The 25,578-nt window shown below is 40.9% G+C and overlaps 2 protein-coding genes across 2 annotated transcripts; one reads left to right on the forward strand and one right to left on the reverse strand.

Annotated features, from left to right (window-relative positions):
• The first annotated feature begins 250 nt into the window (after nucleotides 1-250).
• Nucleotides 251-19,668, forward strand: BPHL (biphenyl hydrolase like). Its single transcript, XM_067290792.1, has 7 exons — nucleotides 251-390; nucleotides 3,995-4,098; nucleotides 6,865-7,031; nucleotides 11,174-11,327; nucleotides 13,715-13,846; nucleotides 16,488-16,611; nucleotides 19,178-19,668. Exons 1-7 carry the CDS (start codon nucleotides 305-307, stop codon nucleotides 19,263-19,265), a joined length of 855 nt encoding a protein of 284 aa, XP_067146893.1. The 5' UTR covers nucleotides 251-304; the 3' UTR covers nucleotides 19,266-19,668.
• On the reverse strand, nucleotides 19,606-22,565 carry LOC106483932 (tubulin beta-1 chain). The gene is made up of 4 exons (XM_067290791.1): nucleotides 22,437-22,565; nucleotides 21,450-21,558; nucleotides 21,064-21,174; nucleotides 19,606-20,881 (listed from the first exon to the last, which is right to left on the reverse strand). The coding sequence occupies exons 1-4, from the start codon at nucleotides 22,491-22,493 to the stop codon at nucleotides 19,821-19,823; spliced, it is 1,338 nt and encodes a 445-aa protein (XP_067146892.1). The 5' UTR covers nucleotides 22,494-22,565; the 3' UTR covers nucleotides 19,606-19,820.
• Nucleotides 22,566-25,578: the final 3,013 nt, after the last annotated feature.

A 25,578-nucleotide genomic window follows, 5' to 3' on the forward strand; every position in this document is an offset into this window, starting at 1 on the left:
AACCTTTCCATGCTCCTTGTCCCTGTGACTCAGGGTGGCTGGCGAGACAGCTCAGGGGCCGTGGGTGGCTACAGGCGTCAGGTGGCTTTTAGTGGTCGGGGTGCCCAAAATGCCTTGCAGCCCACGGGCACCCCTCAAAACCTCGGAGCACGCCCTCAGCGGGGCTGACCCTAGAGCCCAGGCCCGCCTGGCGGCCTGGCACCGGGCGGCTGGGGCTCGCCGCAGGAGCCGCCTCCCCGCCCAGCAGCTCCAGGAGCGGGGCGGGGGGGAGGCGGAGCCGGGCTGCGGGCTCCGGCCCGGCAAAATGGCTTGGCGGAGCGCGGGCAAGGCGCTGCGGGGGCTGTTCCGGGCTGCGCTGCTCACGGCTCGGGGACCGGCCGCCTCCTACGGGTAAAAAAAACAGCTGCCTCTTTCCCCCAGACTAGCTGCTTCTTCCTCGCCCGTCGCCCCGCTGCTGCCGGCGGGGCCCGCCGGGTTTGGGGCGTCACGGAAGGGACCGTGGGGGAGGGCTGGGCAAGGTGTTTTGGCAAAGGGGGTGCACGTTGTGGATTTAGGAAGGGGGACGCTAGTAGTACCCTGAGGCGCCGGGTTTGCATTTGGCCGGGGAGGTTTGTCTTTCTCTGGGGGAGGGAAGAGCTCCTGGCTGCTTTCCCGCTGTTGCAAGGAGTTGTTGCAAGGCTCCGCGGCCCCTTTTCATCTGGCGCTCTCATTCTCCGCTCTGCAAGTCCCTTTCCCCCCTGCAAGGCACGACGTGCTGCTAAATGCCACTGCTTCTCTAGTACCTGCGGATAAGGTGTTTCCTGGAGAAGGTCAGGGCTGCAAAGAGAAATGGTATGAAAGAAAGTCTGAGAAGGAGAAGAGAGGTTAATAGCCAAGTAATATTGATTATTATGCAGATCCTGTTAAGGAAAGCAGACATTATACCATAATGTCTTTTACAGAGATAAAGATTAGGTTGTTTTTGTAACACAGCTGGAACAGAAATGTAGTTCACAGATTAAGCTACACTCTTACAGACTCGGAGGTGAAGTGTGGACTCCAACAAGGCACAGCACAAGGTTTAATCACCCTCTGCACCTGCATACTCTGCATCTGCACTGTCTTGGTGAATACAGGCAGTATGTACCACCGCTCCTCAAAGAGATGTAAACCTTAACACTACTACCTCAGTTACAACTGGTTGTTTTAAAACATGATTTCTGCAAACATGATTACGCCAACCACTGAAAAATGAAGTCTTTAAAAAAAACTTTACAGAAGTGAAGCCATCATGATAACAATCATACTGAAGTGATTTCGCATTCACAGAAATTTGTTGTGGTTGGAACCAAATCTGCAAGAGGTGTAGCCAATTCCAGTACAGCTTCTCAGCATGTATAAACAACAATCATTTGTTCTTAATGTAGAAAGCATTGAAAATACTCTATATGTGAAACTCCATTATTTCATCAGACTTTACACTCAGATGTGATCCAAGAACAGAAGGGCATCACAAACTCAGCAAATTCTTGAACACATGATGTTAATAAGTAATCCTAAAAAAAGGGTGAGCTATGGAAAAAAACTAGCATTATCTGAATCAGGGAAGTAGAATATAAGTTACTTCTCTTGTCTATGAAAACTACACTTTGTTTACCTCTTTTAAAAAAAAAAGGTAGCAGGGTGGTGATTATTTCTGTTTTGTTCAGAACTGGGCATGCTTTTGGTATTTATTCTTCAGAAGCAAAAAACCTTGGGTATTTCTAGAAATAATAAAACTGAGCTGCTCAATTGCTATGATGAGAACTATGATAAAATAACCTGTTGAAATGAAGAGCAAACTAAAAGATGGTATACTGGGAAAAAATAAAGTATTTTCTTTTATAGAGAGAAAAAGCAAAGCTATCAGATATTTTAAAAGAGGTTAAGAAAGCGTATCTGAAAGCTGCTTTCAGAATTTGCTTAGCTGTGAAATATATAGCTGTATCCGGTGTGGTGTATGTACTTAAAATAAGTTAAAAAATACAGCCAGACTAATCACTTGAATCATATTGCCATAACAATTCAGCAAAACTCACTGAAGTTTTAATGACATAATGGCTTTCTTGATGTCTGGCCTGTATTCCTGAAATATAGATCTGCATTTATACTTCAATATTCAAATTGAATCTGCACAGGTGGAAAGAGCTGATCCTATTCTGCAAAATCACAGCCCTGATTTAGTATGTGGCATTATTAGGTATGCTATGTAGACAAGGATTTTATGTAAAATCCAAGTGGCTTTATGTTGAACAAGTTCTGCAGTTTATCTGCCATTGTTATGAACTGGGAACCTGAGCTCACAAGCTGTGTTCTTTTTCAATTGCCTTATGAGAAAGATTTAAGTGTTTTTTTTACTTTTAAATCCTTGATTTTAAACTCTACGTGGGTGGGACTATGCTTACTCTGTACTTCACTGTACTTGAGTGAATTCAGTGGAGCAAGAATATTTAATCCAGGTAAACTGAAGTGCAGTGAAAGAAGTTTAGCTGTTAGGCAATCAATTGGGAAAATTCATATTACATTACCACCTTTAAACAAAATGAGTTAGACTGGTAAAAAGATTCCCTGCAACTATTAGGCCACAAACTTAACTGGGAGACCAGATGCAATCATTTACACTGTTAAAAAGAATCTTTCAATATATGCTACTTCTGTATTCTCACTAGGAGTTTGTATCTATAATTAGTATCACAGGTAAACTATTTGCATTTACAAATATGTCTTATTTTGTATTGCAAGGTTAATTTACAGGTTTAAGGGAGGATGTTGTCCTACGTGTCAGTTTCTGTAACCCTGCTGGTTTACACTTTTCCATTTAGAATGCTTCTTTAGGGTTTTTGTCACACGATATTTTCCAATTAAGCATTACCTCCTGCTGAGGTTACATTGACATAATTATTATTGTCACATTCTTCTCCTATCCGTCCAGCCTCATCTCAGTGCAAGATGTTTTTCATTGTAGAACCTCTGGTTCGTAAGGAACCGTGACAATAGATTGTGGTTTCTTTGGCAGGTGGTGAGGTTCAGTTTAGTAATAACAAGGTGAACACCAGTAATAACAAGGTGAACCACCATTTTGAAAGTTATTCTGTGACAAAATGAAGTTTAGCCTCTAATATATTTCTTGCAACAGTTTACTGTAGCCATTTAAAGCTGCTTTTATGTTCACCTTATTGTATGGTCCTGACACCCCCGCGCTGTCCCCTTTGACTTAAGCCATTTAACTGCATTTGTGAAACCTAGGTACAAATATTACATAGTGGTGATGTTGTGGAAACTATTAGGTTCGCTGGCCTCCATAACAGGGTCCGACCCTAGGTTCCTGCTGAGGCAGAAGTTCAAAGTCAGATTGGAGAGAAATAAAATTTAATGATACACGTGCGGTAATTACAGCTTGAGCTGGGTGCCTCCGAAGAGGGACCCCGAACAAAGAAATCCCTGGGCAATTACACCCTTACAATCTAAATTCCCCACCCCTTAAGTGATAGTTTGGACCAATAGTAATGGTTAGGTCTGGGGTCTTCCCCTTCTTCACTGGGCCCCTTCATTGTCTCTAGGCAGGCTGCTGCTTATCTTCAAGGTTGGCTACTCCTGCTGTCCGTGTAACTTCTTTATCCCTCCAGCTTGAACCAGCTCTGGGGCCCCCTTTTACTTATCTAGGTAAAAATTCACAGCCTGAGGCCTAAGGCTTCAGCAAATTTAGCTACTAATGCTAAGCAAGTTATGCTAAGCGATTAATTCTAGACAGCTTCAGTCCAATATTCTCTAACAGTGACATATTGAATACTTCTCTGCTCCAGTCATGTTTTTATTTCCTCTTCTGTGCATTCATGAAAGGGCAAGTGACCCAGATAAGTTTCACTGTATAGTCCTTCATATCTAGAAAAAGTAATCATTTTATATTCCTTGAATGAGCATGTAGTAATGAGAATTTCCTCTCTGCATGTTTTCCTTTCTCTCTCCCTGTCCCCAGTACTTCGATAACATCTGCCAAAATCCAAGTTAATGGAGTCCACCTGCATTATCAGCAAACGGGAGAAGGAAACCATGCAGTTCTTCTACTTCCTGGAATGCTAGGTCTGGAGATTTTGTCTTATCTCTGTGGGGCAACTACCTCTTTTGTGTCCTGTCTGCTCCCAAGCTAGATTATGCAAAACTATTTTGTAATATGTTTAACACCTGATTATGAAGCATTATCATTAAAAGGAATTGCTACACATGAAAGATAAGTTAAGGCAGAGTTATTGTAACCAGAAAATTGTTTTTAAAGATTTTATTTGTCTCACCAAGCACCTCATACCTAAACATATTAGTTCTGAATTTCTGCTGCCTTACATAGTCACTCACACCTTTTGGATCTGACTGTGCACAGGGGGTGTCCAGCCCAGGTGGAAAATAGCTGCACAAGGTGCAAAGTATTGAAAAAAATCAGATCAGCCATATTTGTTACACAGGCTGAATGATGCATTCCTTTTTGGAAACTAGGTGCCTTCCAATGGAATTAATAGTCATATTGCAGCACTTGTGGTTTACTCTCATAGTGAAAAAGACACAGATGAGACTGGCTTTTTGATTTAAAATGTGTTTTCATGTTTCGCTCATTCGTGGGGACATTGTTAAAATTCTCAGTGGCTTTTAGGGGTGGAAAACAGATTCTGCTAGCTATGTGATAGCTGGCTGATGAGACCACTGCTTTTGATAACAACCTTTTAAAATTAACCCAAGGTTTTCTTCTGAATTCTTGTAATACATTCAGTACTACACAACCACTCAAACTTACTAGCTGTTCATATCAGGATGTCAGTAGGACTATTACTGAGCTTGAAGTTGTGCTCATGCTTAACTGAATTGCTGGATCAAAGTGATAGAACATTCACAGCTGAAGAGTAGGAGACATTTATTCTTATCGGCAGCAACATTTTCAAGTTTACATGAAGTAATTCTTTATTTCAAGTCATTTTCAGAGGGAGGGCGAAAAAGTTAATGCTAGGGGTGCTTTAGGAGTAATATGTTTTAACCAATTCATTCTAACAGCTTTTTAAACTAATAATCCTGTTGCCAATACCAACTCCTTAAATAGAATGTTGTCTTTCTTCAGTTCTGAGGTAATACTATTATTATCTGTATATTACAATTGCTCAGTTAGCATTATTGCAAACACTAATAGTTAGGACTTAGTATCTTTACCATTATTAACCATGGTCTCAGATTTTTGGGCAACATATGAGGGTGAGCATTAAATTATGACCATCAAGTATGTTCTCCCTTTGTACCAATACTAAATTTACAATAATATTATATACTACTTACAATTTTAACAGACTAATAAGTGTGCTGGCAACAAGGTAAGTGCTTTTAGGTCAATAGAATTAATCAGTCTCCAGACTATTAATAACATATGGTAAAATAAAATGATGTTTCTCTTTCTAAATGGACAAGTATTGAGAAAACCAAGAAGACACAGCATCTGGATGTGCTTTCAGTTTTGTGGATTTTTTTTAAGTTCCAAAAAATGTAGTATAACAAGCATGTGCAGAGTAGTGAAGAAGTTCATATAAAGCCTGTTTAAAAATACATGATTAATATTAATCACTCTGCGTTGCTTTTTTTCAAACAACCTGAGAGTTTGCTTCTGACTGTAGATGTTAATTGGTATTGCAAGGGAGAAAAGCTGATATCAGTCTGTAGTCAGCTCATCATGACATGCTATATACAGCCTCTTCTGTCATTTGGACCAGTTGATGAGATGGGAGGAGATACTTGAGGACATATTCCTCCAAGTACAAATCCTAAATGCCCTTAAACAGCCTTTATAATATAATTATGGATAGTCATTCTGATATTTGATTTACATCATTCAAATATGATATACTAGAGCTGAACAGTTTTTATTCGCAGTAATGTTGATACTGTTAACACATGACCATAATCCAAATGAGAAATAAATTGTAGTTTTCTTACCTTCATGCTAGTGTTCATAGATAGCTTAGTGCAATAGCATTTTCTAGACTGGAATAGTTCATTTTTTCATCTTTTGAAAGCGTGAGCCATTAATAAAGGAAACAGTTCTGCATCAGAAAAAATTGCTATATTTGACTTCTATTTGGCAATTTACATATTAGAAAAATAAGACGTTAGAATTTTGTGCTTTCATGTCACCACTGTCTCCTCAGTCAACAAAGCATTTAAGGCTCAATTTAAGCACCAATAGTCTTGTTAAAGTGTTTTATCAATAAGAAACTCTATCACACAGTGCTTTTCATCTACAGACCACAAGTTTCTTAGCTAAAGTCAGGATATTCCTCTCCTTTCACAGGGAAGGAGACAGTTGTTCTAGATTGTTCAATGAAAAGTTCGAATTTTAATCCATCCTTCAGCACTTTTCCTAGCCAAAACTTTTAATATGGCCTAGTTAAACATCATTCTACTCCAGCAGAATAGCTTTCCATTAAGCTAAGTTTCATCTGTGCTGTCCAGATGAACAGCAATGGCCATCCTACTGCTTTATCACTGTTAAAGATAAATCTGTACCCTGGCTGATTCCAGGTGACTGAGTTATTGATTCTGTGTTAAAGCATTTGTGTAGAGCACAATAGTTGATAAGCTTTGCAGGCCTTCTAGAAATAGTTTGCTTTAAGTGTATTACAAATATTCTAAAAAGCTTTTTATTATGGTACTTCCTGGCCGAGAGTTGCAATACTCGGTTACAATTAGAGATAAAATATATTTCAGTTGATAGATAGCGTCTTTTTTAGAATTAAGATATAAGTTTTCCCATTTATAGTGTGTACACTATATATGTATAAGAGTGGTTACTTTAACTGAAAAATGTTGATGTTTCAGGGAGTGGTCAGACCGATTTTGGACCGCAGCTTAAGTCTATGAACAAGCAGCTTTTCACAATTGTTGCTTGGGATCCTCGGGGGTATGGACAATCCATCCCTCCATCTCGAGACTTTCCTCTAGATTTCTTTGAGAGGGATGCAAAAGATGCTGTAGATCTTATGCAGGTAAATCTATTCTGAGATTTTGTTATTAATATATATATTTCTAAAACCTGTTTTTCTTTAAACTTTGAGGAGGAGAGAAAAGTACTGTTAAGTATATAGCCCCCCAGCAGACAGCAAGTTACATAGAAGAACATACAAATGAGGGCTTAAAACTGGGCAGATACACACTGTTCTGGAAAATATTTCATTCTTCCATCTCTTTTACAATATACAGGGATTCAGCAGTGGAAATTAGTTATAAAGCAATACATTTTGACTCCAAAATACCCTGCCCTAAGAGGTTTGCAATGAAGAACCATATAAAGTTTAGGTAAGGTATGTATGAAAAAACAAAGCCTGTGCTAAGTGGCTTAACTGCAGGGATTACAGTAGTGAAACGTTCTTAGAAAAATTTCTAGTTAATGGAGTCTTGGCATTTTGCCTTGAGCCGCCCATTTCATCTGAAACATTTGATCCTGAAAACTAAGCTGACACTTTGCACTTTAAGGCCTATTACTGACATAATTTGTACAGGGAATCAAAGAATTCCTGTAATCATACCAGATCTTAATAACTAAAACAACTATTGTGATTATGAAGAATATGACCTAAAGTTGTCATCGTTTCTCCATCTTACAGAATTCTACAATTCAAATCTATGTTCCTTTGTTCTGATTTTTATAATGATTCCATCATATAGGTGCTAACACTATTTTCTCGGTTTAGTTTTAACTAATATTTTGCTTTACTATGTTAAGCTATACAATTTCTTTGGCCATGTTAAGAAAGTTGGCAGAGCATTAAAATTCCAAAAATATGAGACAAGATTCAGGCAGTGAATCCAACTGTATTTCTGTAATGAGCAGTAACCTCGTAGAACCATTTGAAATTGAAAATGCAGCCTTCCTGGAGTATTCTACACAGTGAAACAAAATAGATCTGACAGCAGAATCAGGATAAAGATATTGTTTTGCTCTCTAACCATGGAAATAATCTCCTGAATCACCAATTTATTCTGCTATGCTAATACAGAAAATAAAGATGCTGCCATGGATAGGTGACAAACTTTCAGTCTAAATGCTTGTAACCCTTTTTCTGCCTCTCTTCAAATACTAATGAATGCAGATTAGAAAACAAAGCTATCCCCAAAGAAGATGAAACCATGTAGTCTGTAATCAAACAGGACAGCAACCTATCAATGTTAAAAGTTGCCAAAACAAATTACTAGATTTTTTGGCAGCAAAATTATATGTAACATCCTGGGGTTTTTTTAAGATGTTTATTGATATAGACATATAATAACAAATTACTTAAATTTTTCCAAGCATGGGTAGCTTGCAGTTGTGGGTAACTTGCTTCTATTTTAGCATGAAATAAAGGAACAAAATCTAAGGAATGATTACATCCAGGATTTCCAGAATAAAACAAAGTCATAACTCCTGCAAAGTTATGTCTTAACTGTCATAACTCCTAATGCAGAGGGCATTATAATAGTATATTGGTTTACATATACACAGCCTACACCACTAAACCCATCTGAGCCTTCAGAACCTTTATTTAGGCTCCTCTAGATTTTGGCCTCTCTGTTGGAGCTGTGACTGCTGGAAGCTTCTGTGAAATAATAAAAGCTGAAATTCTGCAGAGTATTTTGCAGGTTGATAGAGATGCCAGTGCTCCGCATCACTGTATGTGTTCTGTGGTAGAGCTGACCTGAAACAACAGCAGTGTAATGCAAATAACGAATTTGGCTGGAAAAAGTAAATGTTTTAAGTCTGCTTTGCTGCACTCCATCCCAATGTCTAACATTAACAAAGGTCAATGGCATTAAAATGGTCATTATGGAGATAATTAGTGTTGACATTTAAGATGTTCTTATTGTTCAGAGCTACTATCCCACTGAAAGGATGGGCTTCTGCTTCTCCAAGTTTTTGTAGATCGATTGCAGCTGTTATTTGTTGTGTACTTCCTTTGAGCCAATGAAAGCCCATGGTACAGAGTGCTGTTGTATTGCAACTCAAGGTTGTAAAGTATTTTTGTGACAGCCTACATGATCATTTGATTGCATTTCACAGAGGCTTGGATGGAGGAGGTGATTTCAAAAGCAGTTTTGTTTGTTTACAGGATACGGCCAGCACAAAATTGCCCACAGAATTAAGGAGTTGAAAACTCTCAGGTTGCTGCCAATGTTAGGTACAGACCTATACTGTAAATAGTTCAAGATTAAAGCAATCAAATAAGCATGCACACCACATCCAACACATTTGTTATATCTCATTGTTTTTTGGAAGGCCAAAGAGAATAAGTTAAACTACTCCTGCTGGAAAGACATACTGAGACAACCCAAAGAGTGCACTGAGATAATGGCTAGCAAACAAGAGAAACAGAACTGGAAGCAAATGGATTTCAGCTGAAGGGCTGGCAAATAAACTAGGATGGTTTTTAATAGACAAAAATTTTAATAAGCTGTTCTACCCATCAGCCAACTGTGAGATCCATAATTTGCTATTGGCAGCAGGAGAACAGCAGCAGCAGCAGCAACAACAAAAGCCCAAGTTTTACAAGCATGGCTGCCAACTCCTGCAGCTTACTGAGATACCAGATACCCTTCAATAGCATTATACTGAAAGGTGGTTGCAGGTGACTACTTTTTCAGCAGGCCAGGGCCAGCCTGTGATCAGCTTCTAAAATTCACGGCTCTCTTTCTTGCCGTCAGCTCTGTCCTTGCATGTCCTTTTCTTTTTCCTACCTTTTTTTTTTTTCTGTTTGCTGATTATGGCTTAGCTGGGTAAAATCTAATTTTGAGCAACTCTAAAGTAAGTCTAGTATCAAGGAAGAAGCCAAAAGCAGAAAAGCCTGATAATGGTACATGTTTGCCAGGTTTCTAGTTGACTGATAAGGCTATGCCTCACTTGAGCATCAAGTTTACAAGCAGGAGTCGGCTTCTAGATTAGAAACTACTTTTTATCTCTCTGCAGTTCTTTTGTTTCTCATTTCCTGTGTTTTTTTGCCTTCTTCTGAATGAAGAAAGCAGGACTGGACTCCAACAATAAAACAACAAGGACCAAACTCAACTAACTCAGTTAACTGTTTCTCTTTTTCCTCCAAAAGTATAATATCTCCCTTAACCTCATCTCAAAGAATATCATCTCTGCCTTTAAAAAAAAAAACATTGAAACCTTTTATTGTGGTTGTTTGTTAGAGAATTCACAAACCAAGGCTTCTGTATGCAAACCTGTAAAAACTGTTTAACCATTCAATGTTGTCTGTGTGCAACCTTCAGATGCTTTTGCCTCTGAATCTCTTTCCCTTCCTCACCCTCTGCCCACTGAACATCACACATGCAAAATCCTCTCACCTGCCACTGCTGTTACCCCCTACAACAGCTTTTGGTATAAGAGAAAACAAATTATAGTGGAAAGCAGTGTACAAGCAAGAATGAATTAAGGTCTTGGTTGCCATATTTTTTGCTCACAGCCTTCCTTTTGAAGAAGGAAATATTTCAGTATCAGTATTGTAAACTGGAATTTACCATGAAGTAACATTTAAAGTGTACAGTTATAAGCTAGGGAACAAGCATCAGCAAATGTGAAGTAGGCACCAAAATTTGAAACAATCCCATAGCAAATGTGTAAGTATTTTTTTGGTCATTACCATGCAGATGTTTTCACTAAATAGCATCGGTAATTTAGATCACTATATTTTGTTTTTAAAGTCTTAAACTTCTCTTTTTCTTAAGCTCATCTTCGTCTTGTATTACATACCATCCAACACTATTATAGTCTTTGCCAACTTTATACCAAGAGAATCAAGGAGTTCTTAACACCATCATGCTCTCTGAAAAAGTCTTCACTCTCCATTGTAAATAAACAAGTCTTAGTTTCAATAGGGCTTTTTAAATGCAGCTAATATGACTACTTTCTGTTTCAGTAAATAGCCAAGAAAGATTGGAAGGGAGGGTATAATTTATTTTCCAAATGTTTGACCTTTTTCTGAGCCTTTTTTGTATAAGCAGGAAAATTTATATTTTCTAGTTATGAAAGCTAACTATAATTCAACTTTTTAGTGTTGTATTTGAATCTGTACAGATAGTTTTCAGGAAATATTTGATATTTGTTGATAAAAATAGCTGATGATTTGCATATAACTTTCTTGTACCAATCAAGGCACTGAAATTTAAGAAGTTCTCTTTGCTGGGATGGAGTGATGGTGGCATTACAGCACTGATTGCAGCTGCGAAGTATCCAGCTCTTATCCACAAGCTGGTTGTTTGGGGAGCAAATGCCAGTGTTACTCAAGAGGATGTGAGAATTTATAATGGTATGTACAAACTTAAGAGTAGAAGAAAATTATATCATTGAAGAAGTGTGTTCATTTCATCTTGATCTGAGGATCTTAATCATCTTAAGGCTTAGTGGAAACAGAGTTGAGGACATAACAAACCAAAGAAGTAACAGAACACAAAATTTACCATGTTGCTAAGAACAGGAATTGATTAAAGTTCTGGTGAGAAACTGCCTAACAATTACTCCAGAGATAATATAGTGGGATTAAAAAAAATTACCAACAGTTTACCAACGGCTGTTAAAAGCATAAATTATAAATAGCTCTTCAGTAGTTTTAGTGGGTAAAATTTTTGTTGCTGTAATAAATTCCAACAAATAAATTCCAAATAAAGCCACTGACCCCAGGCTTGATTTTCTTTCTCAGATCTTGCACAACCTTTAGAGAAGATCCACAGAAAATTACTGGGCTAATATATAACTCCTTTTGCCTCTAGGGGCTATATAATACACAGTGTAAGAAAACAAGCTCATAACTTACCATTTGAGCTCAGGAAGCAAATCATTCAAGTAAACATCCCAGGATCCCCTTCTAATTTGCATTCCTTTGAAGTTCATTATTGTAGTTACGAAACCTTTGCAAAATAAAGAGGCATGAAATTTCTGATCCCTATTACACTTGTGTGAAACAGAATCTGACCATTTGTCACTCTGAAGGAAAACACCAAAAACTGCTAAGGTGCTCAGAAACGACCTTCCTTACTTTTGAAATTAAAAGTTAAAAGAGTTAATCATACAGATTCGCAGCAAATGTAACCTAGCATAGTTTCATTTAAGTGACTGGAGTTTGATTTGTATCAGCTGTGGAATCTGTCTGGCTTCAGCTAAATTACGAGTGTAAATATTGCACATGTGCAGTTCTCTCACCTGTACTATAGCATTTTTTATGATGACGGTGATTATTATTATTATTATTACATTTTTTAATTCAGTAAGCAAAATGCTTTGTAGATCTATAAAAGTGCTGCATTATTTTTTTACATGCTTTTATATGTACGGAAGTTTTATTACATAACAATTACAAAATGTGTATAAGTCACCTTCTGCTAACAAGCTAAAGTGTTTAAAAAAAAAAAGTCTTACTTTTCAAGGACTGTAGTTAGTGCCTGCAAGAATGGTGACTTTTGGCTACTTAGCAGACTGACGCCTTCAGCATCTCTTTCCAGGTAGCCAGAGCCTATGGAGTAGCAGTGCAAGCCTACTACAACTGGTCCATCAGTGCATCTCATCTTATGATGGAGGAGAGAAAGATGTTTGTTTGCTATCTGTGCCCTTTCAACACTGAGCTTTCTTTTTCCCTTCTATTTAGAATAAGACCAGCTGCAAGGATAGAATGGTGGATTCTGTAAGGGAAAGAGCTGTACAGTAACAAGCTAGCCTGGAATGATCAGACTCATTTGCCAGAGGTTACCAAACAGATGTTGCTGTAAAACAACCCTTTCGTTCACTACTACCTTGCTTGTTTGGCTGGACAGGTTCTATTTCACACAAGCTAACTCCTCCCTCCTCTCTTCCCTTGCTTTCCATTTGAAACCGATTAAAAACTTTGCTAGTTGTATCCATTGCTGTTTGCTGATTCAGTACTTTTCAGTCTCTTTCACCTTCTCTGCTATGCCAGAGTTGTTTTGGGCTTTATTGATTCAAGGACATACAAGTGAAATATAGTTTAGTGAAAGTGGCCCTTATGGATATCAGGATTGTGAGCATTACTGAAAGTTTGAGGGGGGAAAATAGATAAGCCTGATAAATAAAGCAGACTGTCAGATTATTTGTACAGCTTTAGCCAGAATGCCATGAGTCACAGGGCTCTACTAAGTACAGTTGCTTATTTTCCTCTAAGACTATGGCAAATGTACCATGATGTCAGCCTGTTGGAATGCCTTAGTAAAAGCTTCCTTCCTCTGAATACTGGTAAGAACCATGGGAGAACTTCCATCCATGAGCCAAAGCAAAAGGCTCTAGGGTATAAAAAAGGATTGCCATTTCTGGCACACTGTTATAAAAATAGTCCTTTTTATATGCATGGTACCTCTTTGAGCTCTTCTTATTGCAGGCCTCCATAAAGAAACATCAGAAGTCATAGGTTGGGCCTTTGACTTTTTTTAGCTCCTCATGACCATAATAATAAGAGAGTCTTTTGCAGCTCAGAGAGACCTAGCAGAGATACTAAAACTACCTTTTTTTTTACATCCTTTTCCTTACTCAGAATTTATTTAAAACTATTCAATGCAATTTCAACTTTGAAATACATATCTGCAGCCAGGTTTGAAAATTTACCCATATTGTATTAGGTGTTTACAGTACTGGGTAAGCATATCTTGTTGCTGGAAAGATCTTAACGTATTTCAATGTTATTTTATGTAGGCATCCGAGATGTTTCAAAATGGAGTGAAAAGGTTAAGAAACCACTGGAAGAGATGTATGGACATAAATACTTTGCAAAAACCTGTGAGGCTTGGGTAGATGGAATATCTCGCTTTGCTGAAAAATCAGATGGTAAGACTTTTACAGTGCTAAACTGAAAAAATTACAGTAGCAGACAGGTCTGGATAAAAATCTCTCTAACAGTACTCCTAGCAGGCAGAAAAGGAAGGACTCTGCATATGGCATTAAAAGCATTAAAAGCTGGGTCTGACTCATACTCATGAGTAAAGCAATTAATTTGTAGATGCTTCACAGAACCAGCAAGGTACAGGAGGAAAAAACATTTATAGGAAGCATTAGCTGGTGAGTCTCTCCCCTTGCTCCACCACAAAGCTACATTATTAAATCATCGCTTTTATGCAGCCTGAACAGGAGTGATTCTGCTCAAGCTTATTTTCCCCTCTCCTCTCTCAGTGGCAGAGGAGAACTACTTTGTAACATTGTTAAGATATCCCAAAAGTGAGGTGTGTTCATTCTAGTTTCTGCAAACAGGAGCCTAAGCACTATTTCAAAATGAATAGCATGTAGTGAGTATAAAAAGAAGGAAGTTCAAATTCTGGGAACTCAGAATTACAAAATATATTTTAAAAATGCTGTTGCTACAGCTTAGGTATTTAAAATTCAAAAAAGAAGAGCTAAACTGTATAATATAATCATAACTAAATGTTTATCTCTGAAGATTTCTGCAATTACTCTACACAGACTTTTGCAACCAAGGATATCATGGATAATAACCTGCAGTTCTGTTTTAATTCAGAGAAAAATTGCTTTTAATTTACCTAAAGTAGAAATATATGGTATATAAACCAAAGAGTCTGTAATTCTCTTAAATACATTTTCCTGTAGCTGTCATAATGAAAGACAAGAGATGACATTTATTAAATGGCAGCAGGTACTACAAGAAAAATATTCTTTCTCATTGTATTTTTCTGTATGGATTTCAAAGGATCAGCAACAGGGTACTAGAATTTCTCCCAGTAGAGAGATGTAACAAATTATGATCTGATTTTATTTTATATGTTCTAGAAAGCACCTCCTTGAAACTAGATTATTCTTAGGTCCAAAGGCCAAGCTGATGAAACTCTGTCTGTCACATCCTTTTACTGTCTGCATATGCCTCAGACACTCTGAAAGGAAGCGACTTTGTGAAAAAGAAGACACCTGGAGAAATTTAACAAGGAGCTGAATTACCCAGATGCTGTAACTGGGTTAGATATTGAGAGAAACCTAACATTTGCTGAAAAAATATTAGCAACTATCAGTCCGTAGTTTTTTCCAGGATTAGCTTGGGGAAGGCAACTTAGAATACAACCAAACCTCCTTTGAATTTAAATCACACTGCAGAAAAGGTTATGAATTGTGAATACAAGAAAAGGGTTTAATAAAAAACATCAGATGAGAAAACTAAATCAGAGATAAGAGGAAGATAACAAAACCTTTGTTGGTCAAAAACAACAACACCAAATGCTTTTTAAGAAATAGACTTTTTGCCCTGAGTGGAGCAGCTTTTAGTGCAAGCTGCTTGAAGAAATAAACATTAAGAGGATGTCGGCATTTAATGAAACTGAACAAGCTGCTTAAAGCTGCAAAATTCAAGACTTTTCTTTCAAGGCTGTGTTACTGGAGTAAGCAGGATCTAGTGATTATAGTACAAAACAGCTTTATTTTCTAGTTTGACTGCTTTAGGTAAAAAATTTACTTTTTATTTGTTCTGAAATGTAATCAACATTTGTGCAGGTTTTTGAAGTTTGTGAACGAAGTGTTCAAAATGAAAACAATTAATGGGCGGAACTGCAAACTAGGACAATATACATAGCCAAATGACTGGAAAGTTCTGTAAACCAGTGAATGACTTAAGAGCTAAGGAAGGTGTGCATATATAAGCATTAATTGTGTTGGTAACTGTAAGGAGACGATTACAAGTAGAACATAAAGCTAGCTCAAGGAAAAATGAAACTTAAAACTCATCCAGTATGTTTTGCCTGCAAATTCTCTTATGAGAGCATGGAAAGTTGGCCAAAGAGTATGGAAACTGGGGTACTAAGTGATGAGAAAAAAAGAAGGGGAGGGAGATATAAAGCTTTTAAGGAAAAGCATTAAAATTACTTCTATTGAGATTAAAGACTGCTAAGCATCGAATTATTCTCAAGATTCTGTAAAATGAACAGACAGGAAGAATAACTTCTGAATAGTTTTTGGATAATTTGTATTAAAATGGTTATTCATTACAGGCAACAAAGAACCTGGAAGGTAGAACAGGCCTCATAGTAAGTTAACTTGTTGGTAAAAGTAACAAATCTTATAACTTGATGCCTGATAACCAATGTAACAAAGTGGTGCATAAACCATGAAGGACATACATAAGACTCTAAGAGTAGCAAGAATAAAGATAGGAAAGAGATGCTAGTATTTGCTTAAGACATTCAGTGTGAACCTTGGGAAAAATGTGGGCCATAAATACTTCATTCACTGTGTCCATCTGAGTTAGTATCTGTCAATGAAGCACATTTCAGTGAAATACTGGCATGATGTTTTGATGAAAGAAATGTTAGTTACAGTCATGGTTACATACTTCTCTAGAATAACTGTACATTATCCAGAAGGAGAGCTAATGGCTTGGACCATGGTGGAGTTCACAATCCTTTGCAGACTCAGTTTCAGTCTTTCATACTATTTAAAAATGAAGTGTGACCTTCATTTATTTTCTCCCTAGGTAATATCTGCCAACAGTTGCTGCCTCTCATTAAATGTCCCACATTTATAATTCATGGTGGGAAGGACCCTTTGCTTCCACGCTCTCATGCAGAATACATTCATGAGAACATCAAAGGCTCTCAGTGAGTTATATCATTGTTTATCTACAAATCATCATTAAAGAAGGGAAGAAGTGGATACAGTCAGTATTAAAAAAAAAAAAAAAATCTGTTTGAGCAAGCTCTTTCTGCCACAGATAAAACTATTATAAACTTCTTTAGTAAGTTACATTGAGAACAATAGGCCCTTTCTTATGATATAAAAAGCATTACTACTTTAATAAGCTCCTTCCTCATGTTCTCCAAGAGAAACCAAGTAAGGTCCTTCTCCTCTTTCCACCTGTCCACAGAAACATTCCTTAACATTTAGCCAAGCAAGCAAATTCTCCGTTATGGCCATTGCACTCCTTTTGTTGCATGATATCTAATTTCTGTCCCATCTAGCAGCACACAGAATTTAGAGGCTAGGAATGGAGCAGCATTCCCAATTATTGGAGAGAGGCACAGGATACTGATGGTCTCTCTTACATGTTGATGTGAACGACGACCTCAAAGATTGAGTTTTCAACTGTCCAATAAATTTTTAGTGCATTTAAGAAAACTAATTTGAGGAAAAAAAATATACAGCTATGCTCAGAGATATTACTCCCAACTCTAAAAAACAAGAAAAAAAAATCTTGTAGCAGCATCTGCTTCATTTGAGACCTTCAGAAATGCCTCCTATAAAAAGCTGGGATTTCACCAGCTGAATTTTCTTCATAGATCTGCACACAAATTCAAGCGTTCACACTGGATAGCACTAGAGAAGAGAATTAGGAGAATAGAACCCATTTTTACGAGTGCAGAGTGTAGGAAATTGTTTCACTGGTATCATCTGCTCTGTGAAATGTGAGTGATGTATTTACCTCAAAGTCAGCTCCCCGTTCATAAAAATACAGTCTGCCACAAAAAGACAAGCACAAGAGGCTTTCCTAACAGTCACAGGCCAGTATTTTTTTAACCGCTGCTGGTTAGTTACTCCCACATCTCCTGCTTATGACACCTAGCATCTCATTAGTGTTCACTGAGCTCTGAATTGCTCCAGTTACTGACTCAGGCAAGTCATCACAAACCCCGCATAGATGAGGATCAGTTAGCTTTTCTTTGGAAGACAAGCTGAGGAGGAAACAGTGTTAGAAGTTGCCATACAAAAGAAAAAAAATTGAAAGGGCTGTACTTTCCATGTCTTCATGCTGAAGTACTCCCCCCTTATGCATACTTATCAGAAAAGAAATTAGACTAGTGATGATGTTCTGGAAAATTATATATAACAATACTTAACCATGTGGTCCCCTTCTTCTCTTGTTGTACTGGAGCTGAAATGCTACTTTGTGCAGCAGAAAGAAAACTTTAAATTTAGCATATATTTAGCAACAGATTAGATGCTTTTACCATCAGCTTTTCTTTCCTTAATTATTTTTCTAAGAGTAAAATAGAAGAAGGTTTTGCTGATTGGAACACAGATACATTGCTTGTTTCTGTCATGGTAAAAGAGTATGCCATCATTCTGTGTTTGCATGGTATGGTTATAATTTAATACTATCACAGTGGCTTAACAGCCAAGTGAGGACCCTCTGCCGTGCTGTAGGTTTATGCCTCTACATTCTACTTTGTCTTTGAAGAAAGAGACTTAATGAGCTTCAGAGAAACGTGCTAGAAGAACTGGATATGTTGACAGAGGATAGCTTTTTTTCCCCTGAGACAAAGCAGCTTTTATCATCACTAATAGAAATCTTTTGAAATTTGAAAAAGAAGAAATTCCACTTGCTGTAGTAGAAATTAGATGACACTAAGGCAACATAAGAAAGTATCAGTCAAAATGGTCTGTTGAAAACATGCAGTAACTGACAGAATAAAATCATGTTAAGAATTTCCCAAACTCATGTAGGAAAAAAAGTGCTAGAAGTATATATCCAAGACATAAAACTTTTTCCAGATAGAAAACAATGGCAAATTGTATTTTATTCTTATTGCACTCACATCAATATTAATAGTCTAAAGATTTAAACTTCTTCATACATATTACTTCTAAACATTTGTTATAGCTTAAGTTACAGTTCAGCTGCAGAACTTCTTGCTTCCCTTTCTTCTTTAATGGAGGAACGGATGGTGTTAGTTTTAGGTTTTGTCTTCTTTTTGGAGCAAGTTGAAACAACTCAAATGGTAATTTACTTTGGGTAGTGACACAAAGCTAATATTTTTGAAACTATTGCTTTGGCATGTTCACTGCCCAGCACAACTACTGTTCTCTGAAAGAGGCAAAACAGCTCAGGTACTTCACATCTCTAAAAGATAGTTTACTCACCTGAATTTTGGATTATCACCATCTTTGCAGACAAAGAGAAAGGGTTCTAGAAACCAAGTCTGGAACAGATCATAAATTTAGGTTTTAAACTTAATTTATCCGCCTCAATGTGGAATAGTGTGCTTGCTGCTTAGCTGTTGTTTAGCTCACAACCTAAGTTCTGAACTTCCAACAAGTATGCTGGGATACCACTGAGTTCCTTTGGTTCTGTACTTGGTTACACAAAAGCAAGGAAAAGTGCAACCAGTTTGATTATCTATGCTCACAGAATGTAGCACATGTTCAGTTTGATTTTTGTCTTTTAAGGTTGCTTCTGATGCCAGAAGGAAAGCATAATCTACACCTGCGTTTTGCAGAGGAATTCAACAGACAAGTAGAAGACTTCCTAGTATGATTTCAGTTATAAAATAAGTTAGTTACAAGGTGTTTTTCCTTTTACTGTTTAGCCATTTTACTTGTTTTTCCATTTTGACTCAAGTTAGATAGGTTTGAGTCCTGTAGGAAAGAACGTGAGGTTTGCATAAACATACACTGAGAATAGTGTTTATGGACCATAGTCCTTATATGCATAAAGTCAGAATTTAGGAACAGAAGAACAGACAGTAAGCCTCAGTGGATCACAGCACTGCTGTGCTGCAGGATTTCTCACATGCCTTTAAGCTTATGTCACACTAGCCAAATAGCTATTATTGATCCAACTGAGGTGTTAAAGAAAAGAGACATAAAACACTGTCTAGAATACATGCCTTTATGTGATCTTAACATTAAAGGACAAAAAGACACTGTAATAGCTTGGATTCAGAACTGTTACATTGAGAAATCTTTCAAAGTTACAAGTGCCGAAAGGACAACTGGGTACATGGCAACTAGAGAACATGCTTCATCACCACCACTATCAGAAGTCATTCAGTACACATGCGTGCTTTACAAAGTTCATCTGCTAAGATACTTAAGCCTCATCTTCCTCTCCTTCCTCTTCAAATTCACCCTGCTCATCAGCAGTGGCATCCTGGTATTGCTGGTATTCTGAGACCAGGTCATTCATGTTGCTCTCGGCCTCCGTGAACTCCATTTCATCCATGCCCTCCCCGGTGTACCAGTGCAAGAAAGCCTTGCGCCGGAACATGGCCGTGAACTGCTCCGAGATCCTCTTGAACAGCTCCTGAATAGCCGTGCTGTTCCCAATGAAGGTGGCAGACATCTTGAGCCCGCGCGGGGGGATGTCGCAGACGGCCGTCTTCACATTGTTGGGGATCCACTCCACAAAGTAGCTGCTGTTCTTGTTCTGCACGTTGAGCATTTGCTCGTCCACCTCCTTCATGGACATCCGGCCCCGGAAAATGGCAGCCACTGTCAGGTAGCGACCATGGCGGGGGTCGCAGGCCGCCATCATGTTCTTAGAATCAAACATCTGCTGCGTGAGCTCAGGCACCGTCAGGGCTCGGTACTGCTGGCTGCCGCGGCTCGTGAGAGGGGCGAAGCCCGGCATGAAGAAGTGCAGCCGAGGGAAAGGCACCATGTTGACGGCCAGCTTGCGGAGATCGGCGTTCAGCTGGCCGGGGAAGCGAAGGCAGGTCGTCACGCCGCTCATGGTGGCCGAGACCAGGTGGTTGAGGTCCCCGTACGTGGGAGTGGTGAGCTTCAGGGTGCGGAAGCAAATGTCATACAAGGCCTCATTGTCAATGCAGTAGGTCTCGTCCGTGTTCTCCACCAGCTGGTGCACAGAAAGGGTGGCATTGTAGGGCTCCACCACCGTGTCCGACACCTTGGGAGAGGGCATGACACTGAAGGTGTTCATGATGCGGTCGGGGTACTCCTCCCTGATCTTGCTGATGAGGAGGGTGCCCATCCCAGAGCCCGTGCCACCGCCCAAGGAGTGGGTCAACTGGAAGCCCTGGAGGCAGTCGCAGCTCTCTGATTCCTTCCTCACCACATCCAGGACAGAGTCCACTAGCTCAGCTCCTTCTGTGTAGTGGCCCTTTGCCCAGTTGTTGCCAGCCCCACTCTGACCTGCAAGGCAGAGCAGAAAGCAGGCGCCACATTAGTGCCCCTAGCAGAAGGGACGATTCAGCTTCTCCCTGCCCCACACCATACGCCCATTGCTCCCACTCCTGCATCGCTTGCATGCCAACTCCGAGCCTTTCCCGTGCACAGAGCACATGGCTGGGGACCCCTAGGCAACGGCTACCTACCAAAGACAAAGTTGTCAGGTCGGAAGATCTGTCCAAAGGGGCCAGAGCGGACAGAGTCCATAGTGCCGGGTTCCAGGTCGACCAGGATGGCACGGGGGACGTACTTGTTACCTGTGGGAGGAACCAGCGCCAGTGTTACAGCCCTGCAGTCAGCAGCCAGGCTTACAGAGAGCTACTGTGCTCCTGGCAGGCTCTTCATAATTCACTGTGGAGACACACTGTCTAGATCAGAGGACTAGTGTTATCAGAGCCATTCTGAAAACAAAGCCCTTTTAGAGGAGTCACTGGTAGATGACAAGCTCTTGTTCAGGAATTATTCCAGCTACAATGAACCGGCACTTTTGCCAGATATATTTAAGGAAGTCTGAGGAAGCAGACACACTTACCAGCAGCTTCATTGTAGTACACATTGATCCTTTCCAACTGCAGGTCACTGTCCCCGTGGTAGCTGCCTGTGGGGTCGATGCCGTGTTCATCACTGATGACCTCCCAGAACTGAAAGAAATTTTTGGAAAAGGGCAATTATTAGCTACAGTAAGCCAGCACTGGTCATGCCTGCCAGCGCAGTATCCATGCGGTGGCCCTGACCACTCCCTAGCATGGAAGGGCAGCTGCCTGGGAGAAAGCTGCACCATGGTGAGTCAGTACAGAAGAGGAATTTCCCTAGCAGTAGCAGCTGAATTAGCAAGAGTGCTGTTAAATAAAGGAGGGCAGGAAGGTAGCCTGAGCACGTAAGTACAAGAGGACGACAATACTCATGTATCTGTCAAATTGACAGTCTTTCATTGTCTAGTAGTGACTTAAGACCCTCCAGACAAGCTATGCTGTTTTACCAATGTAATAGCATCATTACAGGCAAACAGCCAGCAGCACCTCTGAGCACCGGGCGGGCGTTTTCCGTGCTCTCTTGCTGCCTCCAGAGCCGGTTACATGGCTGCAGAGGGGCGAGGCAGCTCCGGGCTGCAGGGCGACGGCAGCTGGCACATTTGTCACGGTTCCCTAACGGAAGCAAAGGCGGCTGCAGACCGGGATGGACACGCGCGCGCACACACACACACACACGTGTGTGTGTGTGTGTGTGTATATATATATATACATACATACATACATACACACACACAGCCTCGCTGTGACACTGCCCCCCCCGGGACAGCGTGGACCGGCCTCGTGTCTGCTGCGGTGGCTCCAAGAGAAAGGGGGCACTGGAGCAGAAGCCGTGATGCCGCCTCTGAAGAGGGGGGACCCCATCCAGCCCCTGGGCGCTTCGTACTTCATCGAGGGCGGCGGCAGCCCGTGCGGGTGTCGGCGCTGCCCGCGCACCGGTGGACGTCGGGGGCCGCCGCCGCACCGGGGGGCCGCGCCCCGCCCTTTACCTTGGCCCCGATCTGGTTGCCGCACTGGCCGGCCTGGATGTGCACGATCTCACGCATGGTGCCGGTGTCTCACGGTGCCACGAGCCCCGCTGCCGCCTCCGCCGCCCGCTCCCGCACTCGCCGCCGCAGCGGCCGCGCCCCGCGCCGCGCCTTAAATGGGGCGCCGCCGCCCCGCCCCGGCGGGCCTGCCCCGCCCCCTGTGGTGACGTAATGCGGGAGCCGGCGGGGCGGGGCCTCGGCGCCCGCGCCGAGCCAATGGGCGGGCGGGGGCGGGGCTGCAGCGTTGTCCCCCGCAGCGGGCGGGCCGGGGGCTGCGGGGCGACCCCCTGCCGCGGACAGGCGAGAGCGGGACTTTGGGGCATTGGTCTCAGAGAGATCTCATTTGCAGCCGCTTAGTCTTTTTTCACTGAGCAAGAACAAGTCTAAAACAGGACAAAATGCAGGATGTCTTGGGGTGAGAATATTAAAAAAAAAAAAAAGGTATTAATGCTTCTTTGCTTTGGAAACACATGTTGGAAATACAGACCCTTTTGCAGCCATTTACTTTCTCCACCTCTGCTGCACGACAGCAGTAAAACATGTACTGCTATATTTTCTTAGCATCTTCAAGCTGTATTTCTAGTTTCAACCTGCTGAGCTATGTTTTGATACTTTCTAAGCACAAGAATCATCTTTCCATAGTTCAGCCAGACAAAACAAGCAGAAATTGGGGGTGGTGTTTGTAATGATAGAGCCAATACCAACTTACAAGCAGTTTAACACTATTTTAGATAGTGCTGTCAAACACGTGTATGCGTAATTTCAGGAATGTAGAAGGCTAACATGACATTTTATGCTAGTATTAATGAATGGCCCTTATCGGGAGTGGCCTGGCAGTGACAGTATTTTGAACATCCATGGGAATGGGATATCTGCTTTTTCTACAACTGAGCTGACCTTCTCTGCCTTACCACAAATCTGCCATGCACCTTGTTTTGGAAGATTTTGGATCCTGCTCCTAACATCTCCACCTATTTTCTGGTAGAAATATACTGTACTAAGTATGTGACAGAAGACTGAGGGAGGAAGGACAATTTAACAACAACAGTGAAAACAACAATAATCTTTGAACCAAGATAAACTTCTGTATCTATGTTGCTGCCATGGAGAATATATGAAATACATTTCAGCAGAGTCTATAATGAACTGTGCAAAAACTATTGAACTTGACTGTAAAATGTTAATCGATTTGCAGCAGTTTCAATAGTGAAAGCATCTCTGCCAAAGAGTTGGCTGACCTGGTGAAGAGAGCTTTAAACTAGGCATGACAGGGCAGGGAGATGACAACCCACAGTGAAGTGAGGAATTGGTAGACCAGGCTGGCAAGAAAAGGGTGCAGGGTGATGTACTGCATAATCAGCAAAACAGGACTGGGGGAAGGGCACCTGTATGCACACAAATATGGAAGTGCCAAAAAAAACAGTATAATGCCTACTTCAGACAACTGGAAGAAGCCTCACAGAAGGCCCTGGTCCTCATGGGAAACTTTAACTACGCCAATATCTGCTGGAAGGACAACACACCAGGGCACAAGCAATCCAGGAGTTTTTGGAGTGCATTGATGATAACTTTCTGACACAGATGACTGATGAGCCCACAAGGAGAGGTGCTCTGCTAGACCTGATATAAACTTATAAACAAGGAAGAACTAGTTGGGGTTGTGACAGTTGGGGGCAGCTTTGGCTGCGGTGACCAAGAGATGGTGGAGTTCAAGATCCTGAGAGAAGGGAACCAGGCAAATAGCAGGATTGCACCCTGGACTTCAGGAGAGCAGACTTGGGTCTATTCAGTGACCTGCTTGGAAGAATCCCATGGGAGATGGACTTGGTGAGAAGAGGGGTCAATGTGATCTGGTTGATTTTCAAGGATCACCTCCTCCAAGCTCAAGAATGGTCCATCCCAACATGACGGAATTCAAGCAAACATGGCAGGAGGCCTGCAGGGATGATTAACAAGCTCCTGACTAAACTCAGAGATGAAAAGGAACTGTACAAGAAGTGGAAGCAGGAACAGGTGACCCAGGAGAAATATAGAGACATCACCTGTGCATGCAGGGACAGGGTTAGGAAAGCCAAAACCTACCTGGAGTTGAATCTGGCAAGGGATGTGGAGGGCAGCAAGAAGGGCTTCTATAGGTCTATCAGCAGTGAAAGAAAAATGTGGGCCCACTGCTGAATGGGGCAGGGACCTGGCGAAAAAGGACATGGAAAGGGATGAGGTACTCGGTGCCTTCTTTGCCTTGGTTTTTACTACTAAGATTCCCTCAGGAATCCCAGACACCTGAGACCAGTGCAAAAGTCTGGATCAATGAAGACTTACCCTTGGTAGAGGAGGATCAGGCTAGGCAGCATTTAAACAAACAGGACATATACAAGTCCATGGGCCCTGGTAGGTGGGATGCTGCCCATGAGTGCTGAGCAAGCTGGCCAATGCCAGTGCAAGGCCATTCTGGATTATCTTCAAAAAGTTGTGGTGATCAGGGAGGTTCCTGAGGACAGGAAGAAAGCAAATGTCACTCCTTCAAGAAGGGCAAGAAGGAAAATCTGGGGAACTATAGGCTGATCAGACTCACATCAATCCCTGGGCAGGTGATGGAGCAAATAATCCTGGAAGCCATTTCCAAACCTATTTAAAGACAAGAAGGTGATCTGGAGTAGTCAGCATGGATTTAAAAAGGGGAAATCATGCCTGACCAACCTGGTAGCTTTCTAAGAAAAAGTGACTCGCTCAGTGGACGAGGGGAGAGCAGTGGTTGTACTTTATTTTGACTTTAGCAAGGCTTTTGAACTGTCTCCTGTAACATCCTCATTGGCAAACTGATGAAGCACTCACCAGGTAAATGGACAGTGAGATAAAGTGAAAACTGGACAAACTGCTGGGCTTGAAGGGTTGTAATCAATTGTACAAAGTCTGTCTGGAGGCCAGTCATTAGTGGAGTACCCCAGGGGTCAATACTGGGGCTAGTGCTGTTTAACATCTTCATTAAAAGCCTGGATGATGGGGCAGAGTACACCCTCAGCAAATTTGTAGATGATACCAAACTGGGAGGAGTGGCGGATACACCAGAGGGCTGTGCTGCCTTTCAGAGGGACCTGGACAGGCT

The sequence above is a fragment of the Apteryx mantelli genome, chromosome 2, assembly GCF_036417845.1.
Source record: "Apteryx mantelli isolate bAptMan1 chromosome 2, bAptMan1.hap1, whole genome shotgun sequence".
Classification (NCBI taxonomy): domain Eukaryota; kingdom Metazoa; phylum Chordata; class Aves; order Apterygiformes; family Apterygidae; genus Apteryx; species Apteryx mantelli.

What these genes read in the sequence shown, in the direction of transcription:
- BPHL (XM_067290792.1), top strand. Translation starts at nt 305, where the DNA reads ATGGCTTGGCGGAGCGCGGGCAAGGCGCTGCGGGGGCTGTTCCGGGCT. An exon ending in GGACCGGCCGCCTCCTACGG is followed by an intron (nt 391 to 3,994) that starts GTAAAAAAAACA and finishes CCCTGTCCCCAG; the next exon opens with TACTTCGATAACATCTGCCA. An exon ending in GAGAACATCAAAGGCTCTCA is followed by an intron (nt 16,612 to 19,177) that starts GTGAGTTATATC and finishes TTGTCTTTTAAG; the next exon opens with GTTGCTTCTGATGCCAGAAG.
- LOC106483932 (XM_067290791.1), bottom strand. Translation starts at nt 22,493, where the DNA reads ATGCGTGAGATCGTGCACATCCAGGCCGGCCAGTGCGGCAACCAGATC. An exon ending in GCAACCAGATCGGGGCCAAG is followed by an intron (nt 21,559 to 22,436) that starts GTAAAGGGCGGG and finishes AATTTCTTTCAG; the next exon opens with TTCTGGGAGGTCATCAGTGA. An exon ending in GTACTACAATGAAGCTGCTG is followed by an intron (nt 21,175 to 21,449) that starts GTAAGTGTGTCT and finishes TTCCTCCCACAG; the next exon opens with GTAACAAGTACGTCCCCCGT.